The sequence below is a fragment of the Bombus huntii genome, chromosome 5, assembly GCF_024542735.1.
Source record: "Bombus huntii isolate Logan2020A chromosome 5, iyBomHunt1.1, whole genome shotgun sequence".
NCBI lineage: Eukaryota > Metazoa > Arthropoda > Insecta > Hymenoptera > Apidae > Bombus > Bombus huntii.
The window spans coordinates 13,852,682-13,869,317 of record NC_066242.1 but is presented as its reverse complement, the minus strand read 5'-3'; the positions used below and the strand labels follow the sequence as shown (position 1 = coordinate 13,869,317).

At 43.2% G+C, this 16,636-nt stretch overlaps 1 protein-coding gene and 1 long non-coding RNA gene across 5 annotated transcripts in view; one reads left to right on the top strand and one right to left on the bottom strand.

Annotated features, from left to right (window-relative positions):
• LOC126866083 (visual system homeobox 2-like) overlaps positions 1–16,636 on the top strand; it is a 50,623-nt gene that overhangs the window by 21,757 nt on the left and 12,230 nt on the right. For 2 of the 4 annotated variants that reach the window (XM_050619191.1, XM_050619194.1), the window contains exons 3-4: positions 8,394–8,484; positions 9,452–9,575. In XM_050619191.1, coding sequence (XP_050475148.1) covers positions 8,394–8,484; positions 9,452–9,575 — 215 coding nt within the window. Of the gene's footprint in view, positions 1–8,393; positions 8,485–9,445; positions 9,576–16,636 lie in introns of all 4 variants that reach the window. The other 2 variants (XM_050619192.1, XM_050619190.1) reach the window with 1 other exon arrangement.
• LOC126866084 (uncharacterized) lies at positions 1,693–8,384 on the bottom strand. The gene is made up of 3 exons (XR_007689771.1): positions 5,549–8,384; positions 3,129–5,462; positions 1,693–2,947 (listed from the first exon to the last, which is right to left on the bottom strand). It is a non-coding gene; the product is annotated as an uncharacterized LOC126866084 (long non-coding RNA).

The window sequence follows — 16,636 nt, the reverse complement described above, 5'->3', positions numbered from 1 at the left end:
TGTAATTTTGTGAAGGCGGACTGTAGACAGCGAGAGAGACAAGCGCGAGAGCATCCTCGGTGAAATTGCGTGACTCATCTCTCTTGTTTGCCGCCCGCTACTACTTTCCTTTCACCGGATTCGAGGCTTTTCTGCCCGCGACTTTGAAAGCTCTGCGCGAAACACTCGCGTTAATCACACGAAAGTGCCTAATGCGCTGCTTGATAGCAGCAATTTCAGTATTAATTGGACGAGTGAATGGACCACGCACTCTCTACTCCAACGTTCACATCCAGCTTGCTAGTTTCAGTTTTTCGTTTTAAGACTATTCGCTCGGTTCGATTTAATTGTGAACAAGAAACTACAACGTGCAAAGGAAACTACGTAGTTTTGTGGAATCGATAGAAAAGACCACTTTCTATTCGGTGGACGAACAAGAAGACCTTGAACATTCTACGACGGAAGACTAGTTGCTCACGAACAGCGTAGAACAAAGTACGTTCGTGTAAGTAAAAAAACGCGTTGTTTTCGGGCAATCAACACTTTACCCATTGTCTCTAGCTGGCACCTGAATGCGTGGCCATCATAATATTCACACCATTCGTAGAGGGTCGAATTTCGAGCATGGCCACCGCGGGCTAGGGAGAATGGTACGAGAAGCTCGTGAAAACACGTTTCTGACCACGAGGTGTGAAGCCCTTGGAAGAAAAAGAAACGGAGGAACCGCGTGGGGTAGACGAGAGCAAAAGAGTCGAGAAGCGCTTCCAAGAAGTACGCCCACGAATTCGTTATTCTATTTTTTTCTCGTTTTTTTTTTCTTCGGCCGCGTCCTATTCATTAATTATCGCCATTCAAGGGGGCCACGGTCTCCTGATTGTGAAGTCCGGGATCGATGAAACGCGTTTCGCAGTAACCGTGATTAAACCGTCGAGTTTTCATGAAATAACCTGTCGGGAACTAGTTTTACCCGAGAACTTAATTACTGCTGTATTATGCACGCTGGATGCGCGAATCGGTGGCTCGAGAAACAACGTAATTCCTGCTGCTTAAAAGAAAACTCATCTCCCTCCGTGTCACCTCCTGAACGTTAATTATACGTCTTCGTTACCATTGTCGGCCTCGAACGCTGTATCTAAAATAATTACAGCGCCCATCTTTCTCTACTATGCAACCCTGCAATTTGAATCTGTTACCAATGCTTCTCGGACAACCATTTTTTCTTTCTATTACGGAATTCTAATTTAAGCGCGTTGAAAAAATAAAGGAAGATTGAAAAAATGCGAACAGAGACAAAACGCACGAGGCGAATCGAGTTGAAGTCTCTAGAGGGCGCGCGATCGAACCGGTCAAATTAATTCGACCCCGAAAACATCGTGAAAGCATTAGCAGCTTACCCTAAGCTACTGTCGGTCTGTTACAAGTGTTTTACAGCGTGTTACATGGTGCAGCAAAACTACCTAGCGTTGAGGGTCCCTAATCTACCGAAACATCCCGAGGGATGTATCCCAGCATCGACTGCACTCGGATACGCTCCATTCGCCCTTTCGGCTATGTAAACGACTACGTTACATGTTTCACGCGCTCGATAAATAATTCTCTATCTGATGCATTTTTCATGTTGCGTCGGTATTTCTCACTCTGTGTCCGAGGGGGTATGTGTAAGTTCCACAAATGTAAAAACGATGACTTTCCTTGGATTCCGTTGGCCTCAGTTGTCGTTACTTAGCTGATTCTTTATTTTTATGGAAATAAATCTTACTATCGATAGAGAAATCAGTGACGGAGTCATTTTGAGATTTCTATATTAACTTTATTATTATTTATAATCGTTTTCGTTATTTGCCAGTGATAAAATTACCACTGCGTATTTTGTGATGCTTTAAAAATTTGTAATAACTGTACGAATACACCTTATTATCTTTATCTTTCACGCGTTGATTCCTGGGAATGATAGGTAGAGCAAAGTGAAGGGTGACGTATCAAATTGACTCGTAATATCGGATGGGATTACTACCCGATTTCACATCCTGAATTACGAATGACTAACAAACGATTGCACCTTATGAATAAACTTTCAAAGGACAATTTATTAATTAGTTGCATTTCTTTAATGATATTTAAGACAGTATATAATTACTTTCTTGATAACAATCTGTTGTTCGATAACGAGATAATCCATGAGTTTTTAATTATCCATTGTTACGGGACAGGTTCAATTTTTCCTGACAATGTTTGCGATACCAGCAAGAAAACGGCGAGGAAACTAGCATTTGTTTCGTTAATCATCCAGCTGCTTTCACTAGCTCGTCTCGTATTTACGTAGTTTCGTTTATAAAATGGCAGCCAGGCCGAAACGAGGAAATCGGGCGTCTCGCGGAACGGGACCAAGAAGAAGACGACAAGAAGACGACGGGTCGTCTCATTCACACGGCGACGAGGTAATTTCTCTCGATGAATCCACGAAAGGGCATTTATCCGTTCTCCGAGCCGCGAAAAGGGGCGGAAACGAATTTTCAATTACGACGCACAAAAGACCGGGTAATTCTCTGGGTTTAAAACGACTTCGCGGTGCATAGCGAACACGCGGAAGGGAGAGCTGGAGAAAGATGGACAAGAAGAAGGGATGAACGACGATGCTATGAAAAGATTTTCAAATTAAATTTCGGGATTAGTACCCTGGTTTAATACGGACAAGTGACGACTGAAGACGTCCCAGGGGTGTGCTACGTGCTACCTTCGCTCTCCCTATGGGATAGCGTACACACGGGCCACTGTGTAACAACGTGACGACGTTTCTGACCCACCCTCCGTCTCGTAACACTTCGCGCGTTTCCATTTGCTCGATGTAAACTCGTCGTTCGGCAGCCTCCCTTTCTCTCGACCGGTTTTCACCGGATCGAGTCTTCTGTCCGGTGTCCAGTTGAATGCAATTTCAACGAATGGCGAGTCCAAAGGGCAGATGTTGACCCTATTGAAAACGTAAAACAAAGTAGATAGGAGTAAATTATGCGATTGAACGCGTGCGAAAATTTGTACAAAAATGCATTAGTACTTTCTGCTTCTTATTCTGATAATGATGAGATGAGTGACTTTCTTCAAGCAAATATTATGGCGGAATAGAAAAATCTTTGGAACACTGATATCGTTACCTACCATAACCAAAGAAAAAGAGTATCGCCTCGTATCGTCCACTTAACGGAAACGAAAGAAAAGTATATCGATGAATGGACGCCGTTGCCCGTCTATGAAACGTTAAACGCAATTTCATGGGGTTCGATCAGTGACGATAAGAGGCAGCATCAGGCAGGATTAGAATATCAATTATCGAAGAAACACAGGCCGTCGGTTTCTAAGAGGTTCTATTAGATACGAGCAGTCTGGCGCAAGCCAGCCAAGCAAGGCCACGGGTTTAAGGTCTTAACAGCTACTAAAGCAAAAGCTCCTTCTGTCTCGCTCTTAAGCACGGAAAACAAGCCGTGTTAGACGAAGGGGTGTATTGAGGGCCGCCATTGGCTATCCACGCTCCTTTATTGCCGGTTGCCTGGTAACCGGCTTGCCACCGACACACACCGATGGCAACCACCCTGCAACCACCCTGAAACCCGACAGCGCCGCGCACACCCTCGCTTAGGAACTCGCAACCACCACCACCACCAAGTATCGCCACCGTCTCTCGCCACCCTCTCCGCGATGCTCCACGAGCCAATGCATACACACGCACATTTTCTCAGCTACTCGGAACACACGCACACGTACATTCGCGTCAACCACCGTAAACGTGTGGGGATGTGCGATGGAATCTTCGTGTAATCGCCAAGAGTTGGTTGTGTGAGTGCGCGAAATAACACTGCCTGGTCTCAGCGTGTACGTACGCATGGCGTGAATATATTTAGCCAGGAAACTACCACTGTTTTCACGCGAGAGGGTGTTTCGAGAGCTGCCTCTCCGGGTGCCTCTGTGTGCACAAAGTCTGTGCTCCTGGCCGAGTAGACCGCAAAGTTTTCTCTGAAGTTGCTGGATTTCTTCCTTTTATCGGTGCTCCTGACAGCAGTTGAGGAAGATACTTTCCTGGATGATTGTGTTCCGCTGTTCGTAATCGCGGGCAGGACGTTGGGAGGAACGAAAGAAGGGGGTTGAAGTTTCTGGCTGCTGACTCTCCAAGTCGCGGCCTGTTTGATGTATGCTTTGGTCGCAGACTGCAACTTTGAAATTGATATACTTTACTACAGAAAATGAGGAAAGTTTGGAAAAAGACTTTGAGTTGCAAATTTCAAAGGAATGCTCGACATCCTGAAACTTGCGCCCAAAATATTCAGTTATTAATAATTGCGAGAGAACATAGTCTACAGACGCTATCTGTTTTCTGCAAAACTCACACTCAAATTCAGTAGTTCGATCGACCTTGTCCAATGTCATATTAAATCCAATAAAACGTTTCAGAGTGACGGTCAATTTGTTAGAACGACGACGTATACGAGCAAGCGTAATCTTGCGAGTTCTCTCATCGAGAAGATTAAAAACAATTGCTTCTGAAGTGGCTGTATGCGCAAACACGGTGTCTCCCTAGCGTAGTTCCCGAGGGAGGTCGCGACATCCCACGATATTCGAGGGCACTACGAACGGATTAGATCCAGGACAAATTAGAGGAGAGAGAAGCATCGGTCGCTGGGAAGCCGGGAATATATCAGGGTAGAGGGCAAACGTGTCCCGCTGGTCCCGTAATAGCTAACTGGATTTGATTAATCGATTTGGTTACAGCCTCCTACTTAGCCATCCTGACGCTTCCTGCCGTGTTTAATATCGATCATTCTCACGCGAGAATACGAGAATACGTCGTCATTCGCTATTTCTTTTCCACGATTGTGCGAGACGATCTAGTTAGGAGATGCAGTGCTGCGTCTCGAGCCGCAGATCTAAAATATCGTTCGACTTCTTCGTACAAAGAGAAAGAATTTTGTCTGGATTTGTTCCTTTTTTTCGCTTAATCTCGTAGGATACGCTTGGAAAGAAAATACGAATAAACTTCAAACCCTCGATACGATGTTATTAGCGTCAACTAGTCCGCACAAAATAATAATTGCAATTTATCGTAAGAATAACATGAAAAGATACACGGCAATTCGTACCTATGATATTTTCCATTAGTTGCGATGCAGTACATATAGCAACACCATTTTCTTCAGGTTATTAGCATCCACTTGCGTCTACGTTCTCCGACGTGCAAAGCGATTGATTCGACGGCTTGCGGTAAATAAGCATACTTAAAAAGCCGGCAGCAGGAAGCAACGCGGTGCCGGGGTGGCGTAAAGAGGCCTCTCTACAATCTTGTGAAACAATGCATCGAGCGAGCTCCATGCTCGGTGTCTTAAGCTGTGCACAGTCGAGCCTCAAATATTTATTTTCCATTCGACTCCTTCATTTTTTGCATATGCGTGCATGCAAACTCATTGGCGTTGTTCGTGGAAAATATTGCAATCAGTGGTCTGTAAAGATAGGAAAAATATTTTTTACGTTCTTTCTTCAAACTCGACGAACGAAATGGTGATCACTCTTTGGTTGTTATGCTTACCATGTTATTTTAATTATCCTTTCGCTTTAATGAAAGTGATTCTGCCCGAAGCTGGTAGTTATGCTACGAGTCCAAGTCTTTTTACAAGATTGATAGAATAAATAGAGCAAAATTTATTTGACGCTCGGCTCAGAAAAGACGCTGCTGGATGGTATAGAGAGGCGCGTGTATGGGCAAGGAAGAAATGTTGGATAAAATTAAGCCGGCATGCAAGAAATTTGCTTGAATCCACTGAATGCGCCCGACGCTTCCTCATTAAGTTCTTCGTCTTCGTGACGACACAGCAGGAATACTTTCCTTCTTATCGACCGTGCCGAGATGAGAGTAACATTGGCGATAGTTTTCGTTAAGTAACTACAAACCGAAGAATAGTTGAAAACTCGATAGTTCTAACAAGGTATATAGGTATATCGAATTAATATAATTTTCACGAATAATTAGGTGATTCCTAACCAAGTGAAACAAAAATCTATTGGAAGGAACGACGTTGTAAACGTCGCACAATATAGTTTAGAGTAAAAAACGATACGCTTTTCATCCCTGACGTTCTCTTTTTTCTTTTTTTTTTTCTTTTTTCTTTTCAGCGAACTTCGTCAATGATTATAAAGCTATTCGTTTGACTTTGGAGAAGCGTTTTGAAAAAGCGACGAAGTGCAACGCGGACGAAAGCAAGAGAGCAGAATACAGACGCCAGCACAGAAAGGAAGGATTAACAATACATTTTAAAAGCCGCCTTCGCTATTTTCGCATACCATGTGTTCTATGTCGGTCGCGTTCATGAAACTGTTTTACTCGAACTTCGTCGAAATTCCTCTCTCGCCTTCTCTTTTCCAAGCTTTCGTGGCTTTCTCGGTGCTAACACATTTGGAAAACTAGCTTTGGTTATGCTTCCTTTTTCACAAAACTAAAGAACTTTAGTTTCGCGACATCCGTAACAACTTATCCAACGCAATTCTCAGTGTTAACTTCAACCATACATTTTCAGGCTAGATTAAGTCAGCAATGAAATATCGACGCAAAGGAAAGAAAGAGAAGACTTTTCGAAGCGATATCAAAGACCACTCGCTTACCTATCCATTCGCAAGCGACACAACGAGACAAAACACGAGTTACAAATTTGCGCGTACGATCTCAAAGGAACGTTTTTTAGAACTCACGCTCGTACACATTCAAGATCGTGCCATCCTTTCATTGTTCTTTCACGCGATTCTTATTATTTCACTTGCGATAAAACTATCGCACACGATATTGCAAATGCGTTGCTACTAATATGAACTGTGAAAACTTCGATGGAAATAATTTCATAGGAAGAAATATGAAGATAGCCGTAGTAATCGTATCTATGTAACCGTGTGACGTTAGCAATGTGTTTCGTGGATCCAATTAGTCGAAGAACACATATAATTGGAATTAAGTTCTTAATTAATAGTTAATTAGCTGCCGGTAGTAGCGTCACCAACGGCTGGCAGCAGCAGCAACAACTGTAGTAACGAGTTAGCCCCGGGGAGAGGGATTCATTGTGGAGCGGCGCGCGCGCCACGAAGCCGGTTTTCGCTCATTAATTCGAAATTAATTTATAATTGATAATTATTTTCGGGCCATGGGTCCTATCCGTTTGCCATCTCGACGAACCTTTCTAATTTCCTGCCTCTCTTGTACGTAGAAAATTGCCATTTACCTTGGAAAGCATACACGAGCTGTCGAGTCACGAGCAGTATATATTTAAATGAAAAAGGAAAAAGAAAAGGTCGGAGAAATGTTTTTTTCCTTTCTTTATATCGTTGACATGCACACGCACGCGCCGTTAGCAGCACCCTCCCTAATTGGAGAACCTGGATTTTTGAGATGAAAATCCCGGTACTACGACCAGCTGGACAACAGGCTTTCCCGATATTTTTTCCCCCGACACTCCTATATTTTTTTTTTTTTTTTTTCGACGTCAATTTTTTCCGCCCCGCCAGAGGTTGTTCCATCGAACTGTTCGAAATTCTGTTATCGGTAATAAATTTACCAGGTATTTTGCCGGAATATCGAGTGTCAAGTCCGCGCTGCGACAGTCGATATCGCGCATGGAAATTACGTTCCGATCTCCACGAGTTTTTCCGATCGAAACACGCATGTATACCTCGTCCCCGTTAATTGCGTTTCTTTTTTGTTCGGATCGAGTGGATAATGCTTTAAATGCGACGCTCTGCGAGTGCTGGACAAAGGGATGAACGATAAATGGAAAAATAGAATCGCATTACGTGCTTCTTAGTTGCGTGTCGATGCTTCAAAGGGTAAAATTGGAACATGAAAACGGATAAAAATGTTACGCGAATTTAGGTTGCGCGAAACCCTCATCTTCCTTGTTTCCATCTATGCTGATGTCTCTGACAACCCGACTTTTTTGAATTGCCGAAAGAGACATTCTTTTCTATTCGATTCTCCTGGCTCATCCTCGAAAGCTAGGTTAAAGAGTAAACGTTTTTCATTGTATTATCATTGATCACGATTAATCGTTAACGAAGGAAAGTCAAAGAAGGGATTGCGTGGACAAATAGAACCCGTATTCGATACAATTTGCACGAATACACGTGGTCTCGATTTATTGGCAAATCGGGTATAATGGGTAATTTGATCCTCGATGTACGCGCACGGATAGAATTCAGATCCGATGGATTATTGGACTGCGTTAATGATGATTTTTTGAAGGAAGGAGATACAGCTATAAATGCCATAAATTATGCACGGTTATTTAATCTACGTTCGCTTAACTACAACATCGTTAGCTTTGAAAAGTTAGTACATACCTATTATCCGTTTATTTTGTTGAAATTTAATAAATTTAATGATCTTGTTACAGGTGTCGGGCACAATATAGAATCCGGGAAAGATTTCACGGTCGACGGTCTCTCTGGTTTCAGTAAAAAGAAGAAGAAGAAACGCCGTCATAGGTGAGTGTCTCACCCGAATTTTCGTCGAGAACATTTTTTAGTTATCATTTGTGTTGCATCGAATTTTTCGCCATTTTTTCGTAACTTTATTGTCGCCATTAATTTTGTCCGGCGCACTCTGTAAAAATTTTGATTGGAACGCAACGTGAAATCAGCGTGATAGAAATACGTGTGAATAATTAATAACCACTGGCAAAATTTTCGACGCAACGCTGAGAGCTATTCTTCCGCATTTTCGCTTGGTTATCCGCGGGTCTGCGAGACAATCGATCGCGTTTCAGTGATTTTCATTCGGCGATAATGATAAATTTATTCCAAACGAATATATCATTTTAGACTTTTCATCGTGTAATCGACGAGTCCCACCCCCGATAATGAGTTTTCAGCTATTTTGAAGTGACAGACAACCCGAATGCAATCACCGTTCCGCAATAATTGTATACCACGATGAACGAATTCAGACTTAAATTGATCGTTAAAAGATATATTTGTCGCTAGAAATCGATTCCATTGAAACGTTACATCACATAAGATATGTATTTGCGTATTATCGACAGAAAAGATTAAAAATTGATGTTGGAAACTGGTCGAACAGGTGAATGAAGAATTATTATATTCGTAAATTGAACGTAGACAAATTAAAATTTCTCACGGCTCAAATGTTTTATTGTAAAATTTATGAAATCTGTTTTAAATTCTGTAGGGGCAGATTAAAGATAGATTTACGCTGATTGATTTGTTCGAAATTTGTTTCGCCAAAATGTATAGAATTTAATCTTGCTTCGGCTGCATCAACCGATGAAATTGTTTTTCAATATTATTCGAACGATCAACTTTTTCTAGATCTATTTTCACTTACGAAATCAGTGTTTCATTTTCTGCGTGGCTTTTTTCTTTCGAGTGTAGGCTAGCTTTAAGGGAAAAGCTGTAATGGCATATAACTAGGTTCATACGGTTGTTGCTCCAGGACGATCTTCACGTCACAGCAGCTGGAGGAGCTGGAGGCAGCCTTCAAGGAAGCCCATTATCCTGACGTGTATGCTCGCGAGATGCTCAGCCTTCGAACCGATTTGCCCGAAGACAGGATACAGGTGAGCGAAAATCAAAAGACCTATGAAATCCGACCTTCTGACCCACGAATCGGACGGCTTCGATACTACCATTTCCTTGTGAAATTCGCGACTCAGGGGTATCGAGTTTCTTTGCGTAGATTCTCGTAAACCCGAATTGATCAAAGGCTACTACTTTTCTTCGTAACCACTAACTTTTTGTCGATGTTAAGGACTCGAAGACCGTACGTAATTTAGCTAAATGTTTCATTGTTTAAACACTTAATATTTGTAACAAAGATTAAGATATTGTGCTGCAAAAGTTACGTGATTATAATGTTTCGAGGATTAATTAAATTAATTTGTGCAAAACAAGAAAACGCAACAGAACGAACAAGAATGGAAAATCGGATTGTAAACGCGTTAAAAAGGGGACCATTCTCAGTCGTGAATTACGTGAATTAGAACGTATAAATAATCGAAAGTGGTTGCTTTCAACGAGGAAACAAAGCTTCTAGCGCGCGTCGTTTTCATAATTTTCCTATTAAATTAACATACAATGCAATTCACTTCAATTACAGCTAACGTAAAATTTATAAAGACGTGTACAGTGAAGTCCTTAGGCTCGCTTTTCGTCACGTCAAGCACTCGTTCTCGAATAGTTCGTAAATATTACACTGCGCAAAATTTCGACTATAATTCGCTATTAAAACCACAATCTGCTTTAACGATAATTTTGTTCATTAACGAAAATTAACAACGTAACACTCTCTTGGAAAATTTAACGTGCTATTCGTGACGATTATATGATATAATCAGTGGAAATATAAAGCTCCAATACGTTTTCGTGTAATTACTGCGTCGTTTTATCGTTGAAAATTTGGGCTCACAGCGACAACGAGGACGACTTTGTAAACAAATTTAACGCGTATTCGTTCATCAAAGAGAATCATTATCAATTAGTGCCCGGTGTTAGTTACATTTGTATAAATTACCATGCAATTAATTTCGTAAATTCATACGTTATCAACATAATGATGTAACAAAGGTATTATCTGTTTGTAATACTTTAATAAGCTAATTGACCGCAAAAATTTCTTTCATATAGCAATAATATTGTCTAAAAGTAGCCATAGATTTCTTTAACGAAAACGTAAGTTTTTCATCCCCTATCTGCTAGATCATGAATCAAACAACCCTATTATCCCTGCAATGTTATATAAGTCAGAGAACCTTGTTCTAGGACAACACCTCATAGAATACCGTAACAATTTGCGAATCATCTACGCAACGAACCGCAACTTCTTCTTTACCCGATCACAAATGGCATCTTACTCGATGCCGTGGTGATATCGCGCGGAATTATCGACAGCATGCATAAAGCGGCGAAAGAACAGTCGCAAATGAAAGTGGTAAGGGTTGCAGTGGCGGCTGGTTGTCGGGGGTGGAGAATGGCAAGTCCAAAAGGCGCGACTATAAAAGGGAGAATTTTCCCGGGCTGACGGTTAGTTACCGCGGACTCGTGGAGTACCAGGCTGAGATAGGTTTCCGCATGGCGGACCCGGGACAAACTTCCCTTTCTCTCCCTGTTCCTCGTCCCTCATCCTCGCATCGTGATTTACCCCTCCGTCCTTGCTTCTTCTCTGCCTCGTTCTCCTTAATCCTTCGCGTCACTGTATCCTTTCACGAACAACATACGTGCGAACCATGCCTGCGAATTTAGACGGTCCGTGAAAAACGTCGAAACGGAGAACGAAGAAAAGAAAAATTCCAATCTCGAGCCTGTGCTAGGCATCGTAGAAAGGCACCTACCTGACACGTGGGTGTACACGTACGATAACGTCCATGAGTGTCTGTGCATAAATGTCCGCTGCACGTAGGTACATACACGCTACTAAATATATTTTTGTAGAGGTAGGTATGTAACTGGAGAAACCAGGGTGACGAAGGTTAGAGGGATAACAGTGGTCCATGTAACAAGGGTGGCAAAGGAATCTCTAGAAGAGACAACACCAAAGGTAGAAAAGAAACGTTGAGGATACGTGCGACGAAGACGCGGCGGTTAGGTAAAATGAGGAGAAAGATCGCGAGAAAGAGGAAAAGGAGAATAAAAAGAGATGCAAGGGAAAGGGGTAGATAGGTAGGTACAGTCGAGTCGCGATTCACGGGGTTGTTGAAGCTTCGTGGCTGAAGCGTACAGGCGCGTATACAGAAAGAGAGGAGAAAGAGGGGGGAAGGGAGAGAGAGAGAGAGAGAGAGAGGAAGAGAGTAACGGCGCCGTGAAACGACAAAGCGGCCATTGCAGGATGGGTGCGGTCCCGCGGGCCAATCAGAGAGACGAGTCGCGGACCGGTCGGCCAATCAGGCCGCGCCTTCCACCCGTCTTTTGTTTCTAAATTTGCGCGCGCGGCGGGGACACAATATAACGAGCGCGCGGGACGAAAAGAGGGGTTAGTAATCGTTAACGGTGATATTTTTGTGTGGGAGTACCGGCTTTCTTCGTCTTTTCTCTACCTCTTCTTTCACTCTACCTTCACCCCTGTACCTCCTCCCTCGTCCTACGCCGCGATCCCTCCTGCTCTCCGTCATCACTCTCGCCGCTTCTCTGTCCGACTCGTTGCCGCGTGAATTTCCTTCCGCTTCTCGATATAGCGCGCGCGTCTCCATCGAGTTTCTTCGTCCCTTGCTCTGTTCCTGCCTGTTCCGAGACCACTCCGACCCCCTATTTCTTTCCTAATTTCTTTGTAGCTTCACTCTCTGGACCCTTTGTCCCGCACATTTTTTTGTTTCTCGCGCGCTCGTGTGCGCGCACGCCGATGCGTGCCGCAAAACAACACGAAGAAGAGCGCCGCGCCGGCCAGTTTTCATATCGATTAGGGGCATTTTATGGCGCTTGACGTGCACGACGAGCGTGTTCGTTGTCAAGTAAATGCCTCCACTGAAATTTATTCGACAATACAAAATAAAGGACTCCGTTCAAGAGGAAATTATAGAAATGTCCGTGAACATTCTTGAAACATTCGTTCGTTCTCTCGTTGATGAAACACTGCGATAAAATTTTGATGTCGTTCGAACCGTAACGAACCGTTAACGTCGAAAGAAAGAGGAGGCCGGAAGGGTCTGCTTCCGCTATCAAATGAAATTATCGTGTCCACTGAGCGATTTGACAATGCGCCGTCTGTCAGGTTTCGCACGTTGAAATATTACTTGATTAAATGGACGAGTTTGGTTAGGCCAATGCGGTCTGAACAAATTAATTAGTTATGCTCACTGAATCTTATGCAGACAACGCCGACGTAGAAATACGAGTTTCATCGGGACGATGGTTTGCGTAAACATACACGAGTTTCGTTTTCCAATTCGCTATAACGTCCGACACGAGGTCGCTCCATCATGAAAATATAAAGGACACGCTGCTGCGTTTTCTTTGACGAGACGCTACTTGATTTTTGGTATTGAGAGGCTTTCTCATTTCGAACGGAGACAAAGAGACACAAGAAAAAAGGGAAACATCTTGTTTGAAGAATGGAAAACGCTGGAAGCATTTCTTCGTCTTCTCTTCGCGGCTAAATGAGAAATTTCCGAGACTTTTTCCATGGTATTCATTTCTTAGGACGATACTTACTTACTCCAAAATCACGAGGTCTTTAATACACGCCGGCGTTTCAGAAGCATTCTCCGTAATGTTTGAGTATTGAAAAGGATCACAATAATTGTCAATCCTACACCCTCCGATTCGTTGTGTTATTTCGTCCAACTTTTCCAACGCTGACAACCCAGAGAAAGAAAAACCGGAACGCTCCCGCGGTGAAGTTAATCGAAATGTCTCCAACAGACCTCCGTTCCGCTTGTTTGCGTAATTGTGCACGCGATTCACGCATGCGGCAATATAATTGCGAGCTCCTACGACCGATTCTGTATCCGGCCCTGATATTTCTCTTATCAAAATGGTCACAGTATAAATGTATCCCTTCTGGATATAAAAAACGGAAATTCCGCAGTTTTATAAAAATTATCTTCGTTGTTATCTCTTCGTCTTTCAAACATCATTTGATAAACTAAATTGAAAATTAATTTCTATAAAAGTTTTCGCCATCGATATACGCAACTATTGCACTCAGTGCTTGTAAAGAATACTATTGATAACTGAAAATACGCACTGCCTATAACCGGATGTAACTGTTTGATAGAATTCTTGTGAAATCGTCATGAAAGAAAGCCAACGAGGCTCAAGGGAGTGTCTGGTTTCGAAATTCACCCCCATACAGGAGGAAAGACCGATCGACTTGACTACTCGTTATCGCGATCGCTCTCGTACTTGCAATGAGGCCGCGTCTGATTGGCGCGCAGAATCGCGCACAAACGGACGTAATTTCGGTGGCCGGAGGGTTACGGCTTCTTATGGGGGTGCGAAAATTACAGGCTGCCTCGCCACACGTCCTTTCAACGTGATCGATATCTATATACCTACGCCGAAGGGGGTCCCACCTTGCGGAGTGTTTTGGACGAAATGACACCACGAATCACTGTTCAATTACTGTTTAATTTCGGTAACGCCGCGCGTGCAAGGGCTTAATAAATCGTGGCTTGCATTCGGAACGGACCATACGATGCTGAAAACGTCGTTTTAGTCGCGGTTCCTGCTGCTAATCGCGTTTGGAATATATGACTTTAATTTGCCAACACGTGCTACGTGTTTGCTGAACGCGTACAATTGCTCGGAGTTTAAACATTCACGAGTTTTTCTTTTCTTGATGCACGAGATTCAAACGGGTCAGTTCGTGTGCATCCCGGTAACAAATAGCCGGACGTGTAAACGAAGCGCTAGTCGAAGGAAAAGGAGTCATCCCATTCGTGCGGACAGACGTTTCCCGGTTGAAGTTATCCGGGTAATGAGGGCCGAGTCTCCCACGGGCTCGTTCGAAAAAACAACACGCGTATCCAACCATAAGCGGACCATTAGCGAAGAATTTTGACGTGGCTCACACAATCGTGTTGTGTCCGGCGAGAGGAGTGGAACGCCGGCTGGCTGTGCTGCTGAGAAAAAAATTGACTTCAAGTAGCGACGAACGGCTCACGAGACGCAAGTCATCCACGAAGTCCTCTAGAGGGTTCTCAGCCGGCTTCCACGTACGTTCTTTGACAAAGGTTCCACTGAAGGAAGACCCCCATCCTGACAACAGGGGCCCATTGTCAGTCCCCGTTTCAGCCGAGGCGCCATTGAGGATTCGTTAGAACGTCTTGCCAGGTAGAACCGCGCGACCGAGACCGCGAGTCTTCGACATTTTCATTCGATCGTGCACGATCATTCTTCAGTCTCGGCTCGATACATTTCATAGACTCGTAATTACAGCTTGGAATCGCTGTACAATTTCAAAATCCATGATTGAGTATGCGGAACATACTTCAAAACGCGTTGGCTGTCGCTGTTGTTAGTTAAATTTAGTTTGTTTCTTCGAGGAAAAATATTTCTTATTTTTTTTTTTTTTTGGAAAAAGGTATAATTTTTAACGATAATGTTCGTTATGCCGTTTTCTTTCGCAATGAGAAAATAAAATGTTGCCTCTCGAGTTTCCGTATAAAAATGTTGCACAAAGAAACAAGAGAACAAGTGTTTCAGTTTCTTGCGAAGTCGTTCGTTAATACGTGAGTTGCCGCGTCGTTGATCCTGGAAGAATAACTCGCCTAACAAAATGGCGTTCCTTTCGAGGGTTTCGAGGTGGAATGCTGGCAGCGTAAAGCATCGCCCGTAAAGTCGAGTTAAGAGGCTCGTTCGAATTCGATCTCGCACGACAAAGATCCTCGATTCTTCAATTGCTTTCGTCCAATGTTTCCTCGAGGAACAGTTCGTTCCTGCTACTGAATTATGTGGAAGATTGACCTGGCTGTAAACGGAAGGTTCTTTTCTCTCGGCACACGGAGACGAGTGGAACAACTGACAACGATGGAATGGAAAATAAAGATGCTTCGGTAACTTTGGATCTTTCTTTTCCCGAACAGTATCAAATCAAGTATACCGAAGCTTCTTTCTTTCGATTACTTTCAAAGCGACAGTCGTTTTCTGATAAAATACATTTAAATACATCTCGATTTATTTGTAGATTTATTTGTCCAATTTGTCGCTAGAGGATGATGAAATAGAAACAAATAAAAATACGCGTACAATATGCGAAGAGGTACGTTCGACGAGATTATTTTGAAATGGCTGACAAGAGCAACCGCAAGGACAAGCAGAAAATTAAGTGTCTGATTCAAGGAGGAAAGTAATCGTTGAAATGAAGCATAATCCCCCGGACATTAGGAATTTTCATTTTTAATCCACTCGTTTCCGCGCACAATTTGCTGTGAGAGTGGCGCATTACCAGACGACAAGAACAAAACGTTCGTCTCCCTCTCGCCCACTATCAAAATGGCTCGCGACAATAACGCGTCGTTGGTAAAGACGGCGATGCGACCGCGCGATTCATCGTATCGCGTCGCGTAGTTCTCAGCGGATGAAATCAGTAGATTCGAGGGTCCTAGACCCGCGTGGTCGTTTAAACCGATGAACAGGAAGAAAAGGGAGGAAAGCTGAAAGTTTGGCTCGTTTCAAGGATATAATCCACCGCGCAAGGAGAAGAAAGTAACGAAGAATCGAGTTACGTTCTCCACCCCCGACGGGCTCGTTCCTCTTCAACCCTCTTCCGCTCTACTTCGATCTCGCTTCGGGACTCTCTTCGTCCACTGTGGTTCTCGTCCTCCCGTAAAGAAGCCCAGCTAAGAAAGCGTAATGACGCGGAAACGGCTCAAATGACCCGCGAATTTTCACTGGACGAGTCTTCCTACTTGTGCTTATGTTTAATAGGCGACCGATGTCGTAAGTTGACGTAAATTGTGCCGAGGTATTATCATTTGCACGGCGAATTTATGGTAATTTTCGACTCGATTTCAACTACGATCTACTCTATCGTATCAAGCGTACTGTACACTTTCATACGGTATTTCCAACTTCTTAAAATTTTCATTTTTAACTGACTTATCAAAGAACAAGCTTTCTATCCATCGATTATTTATAGCACAAATGCGGTGTACCTATTTGCATTGGTTCGATAAGTGAAATAAGA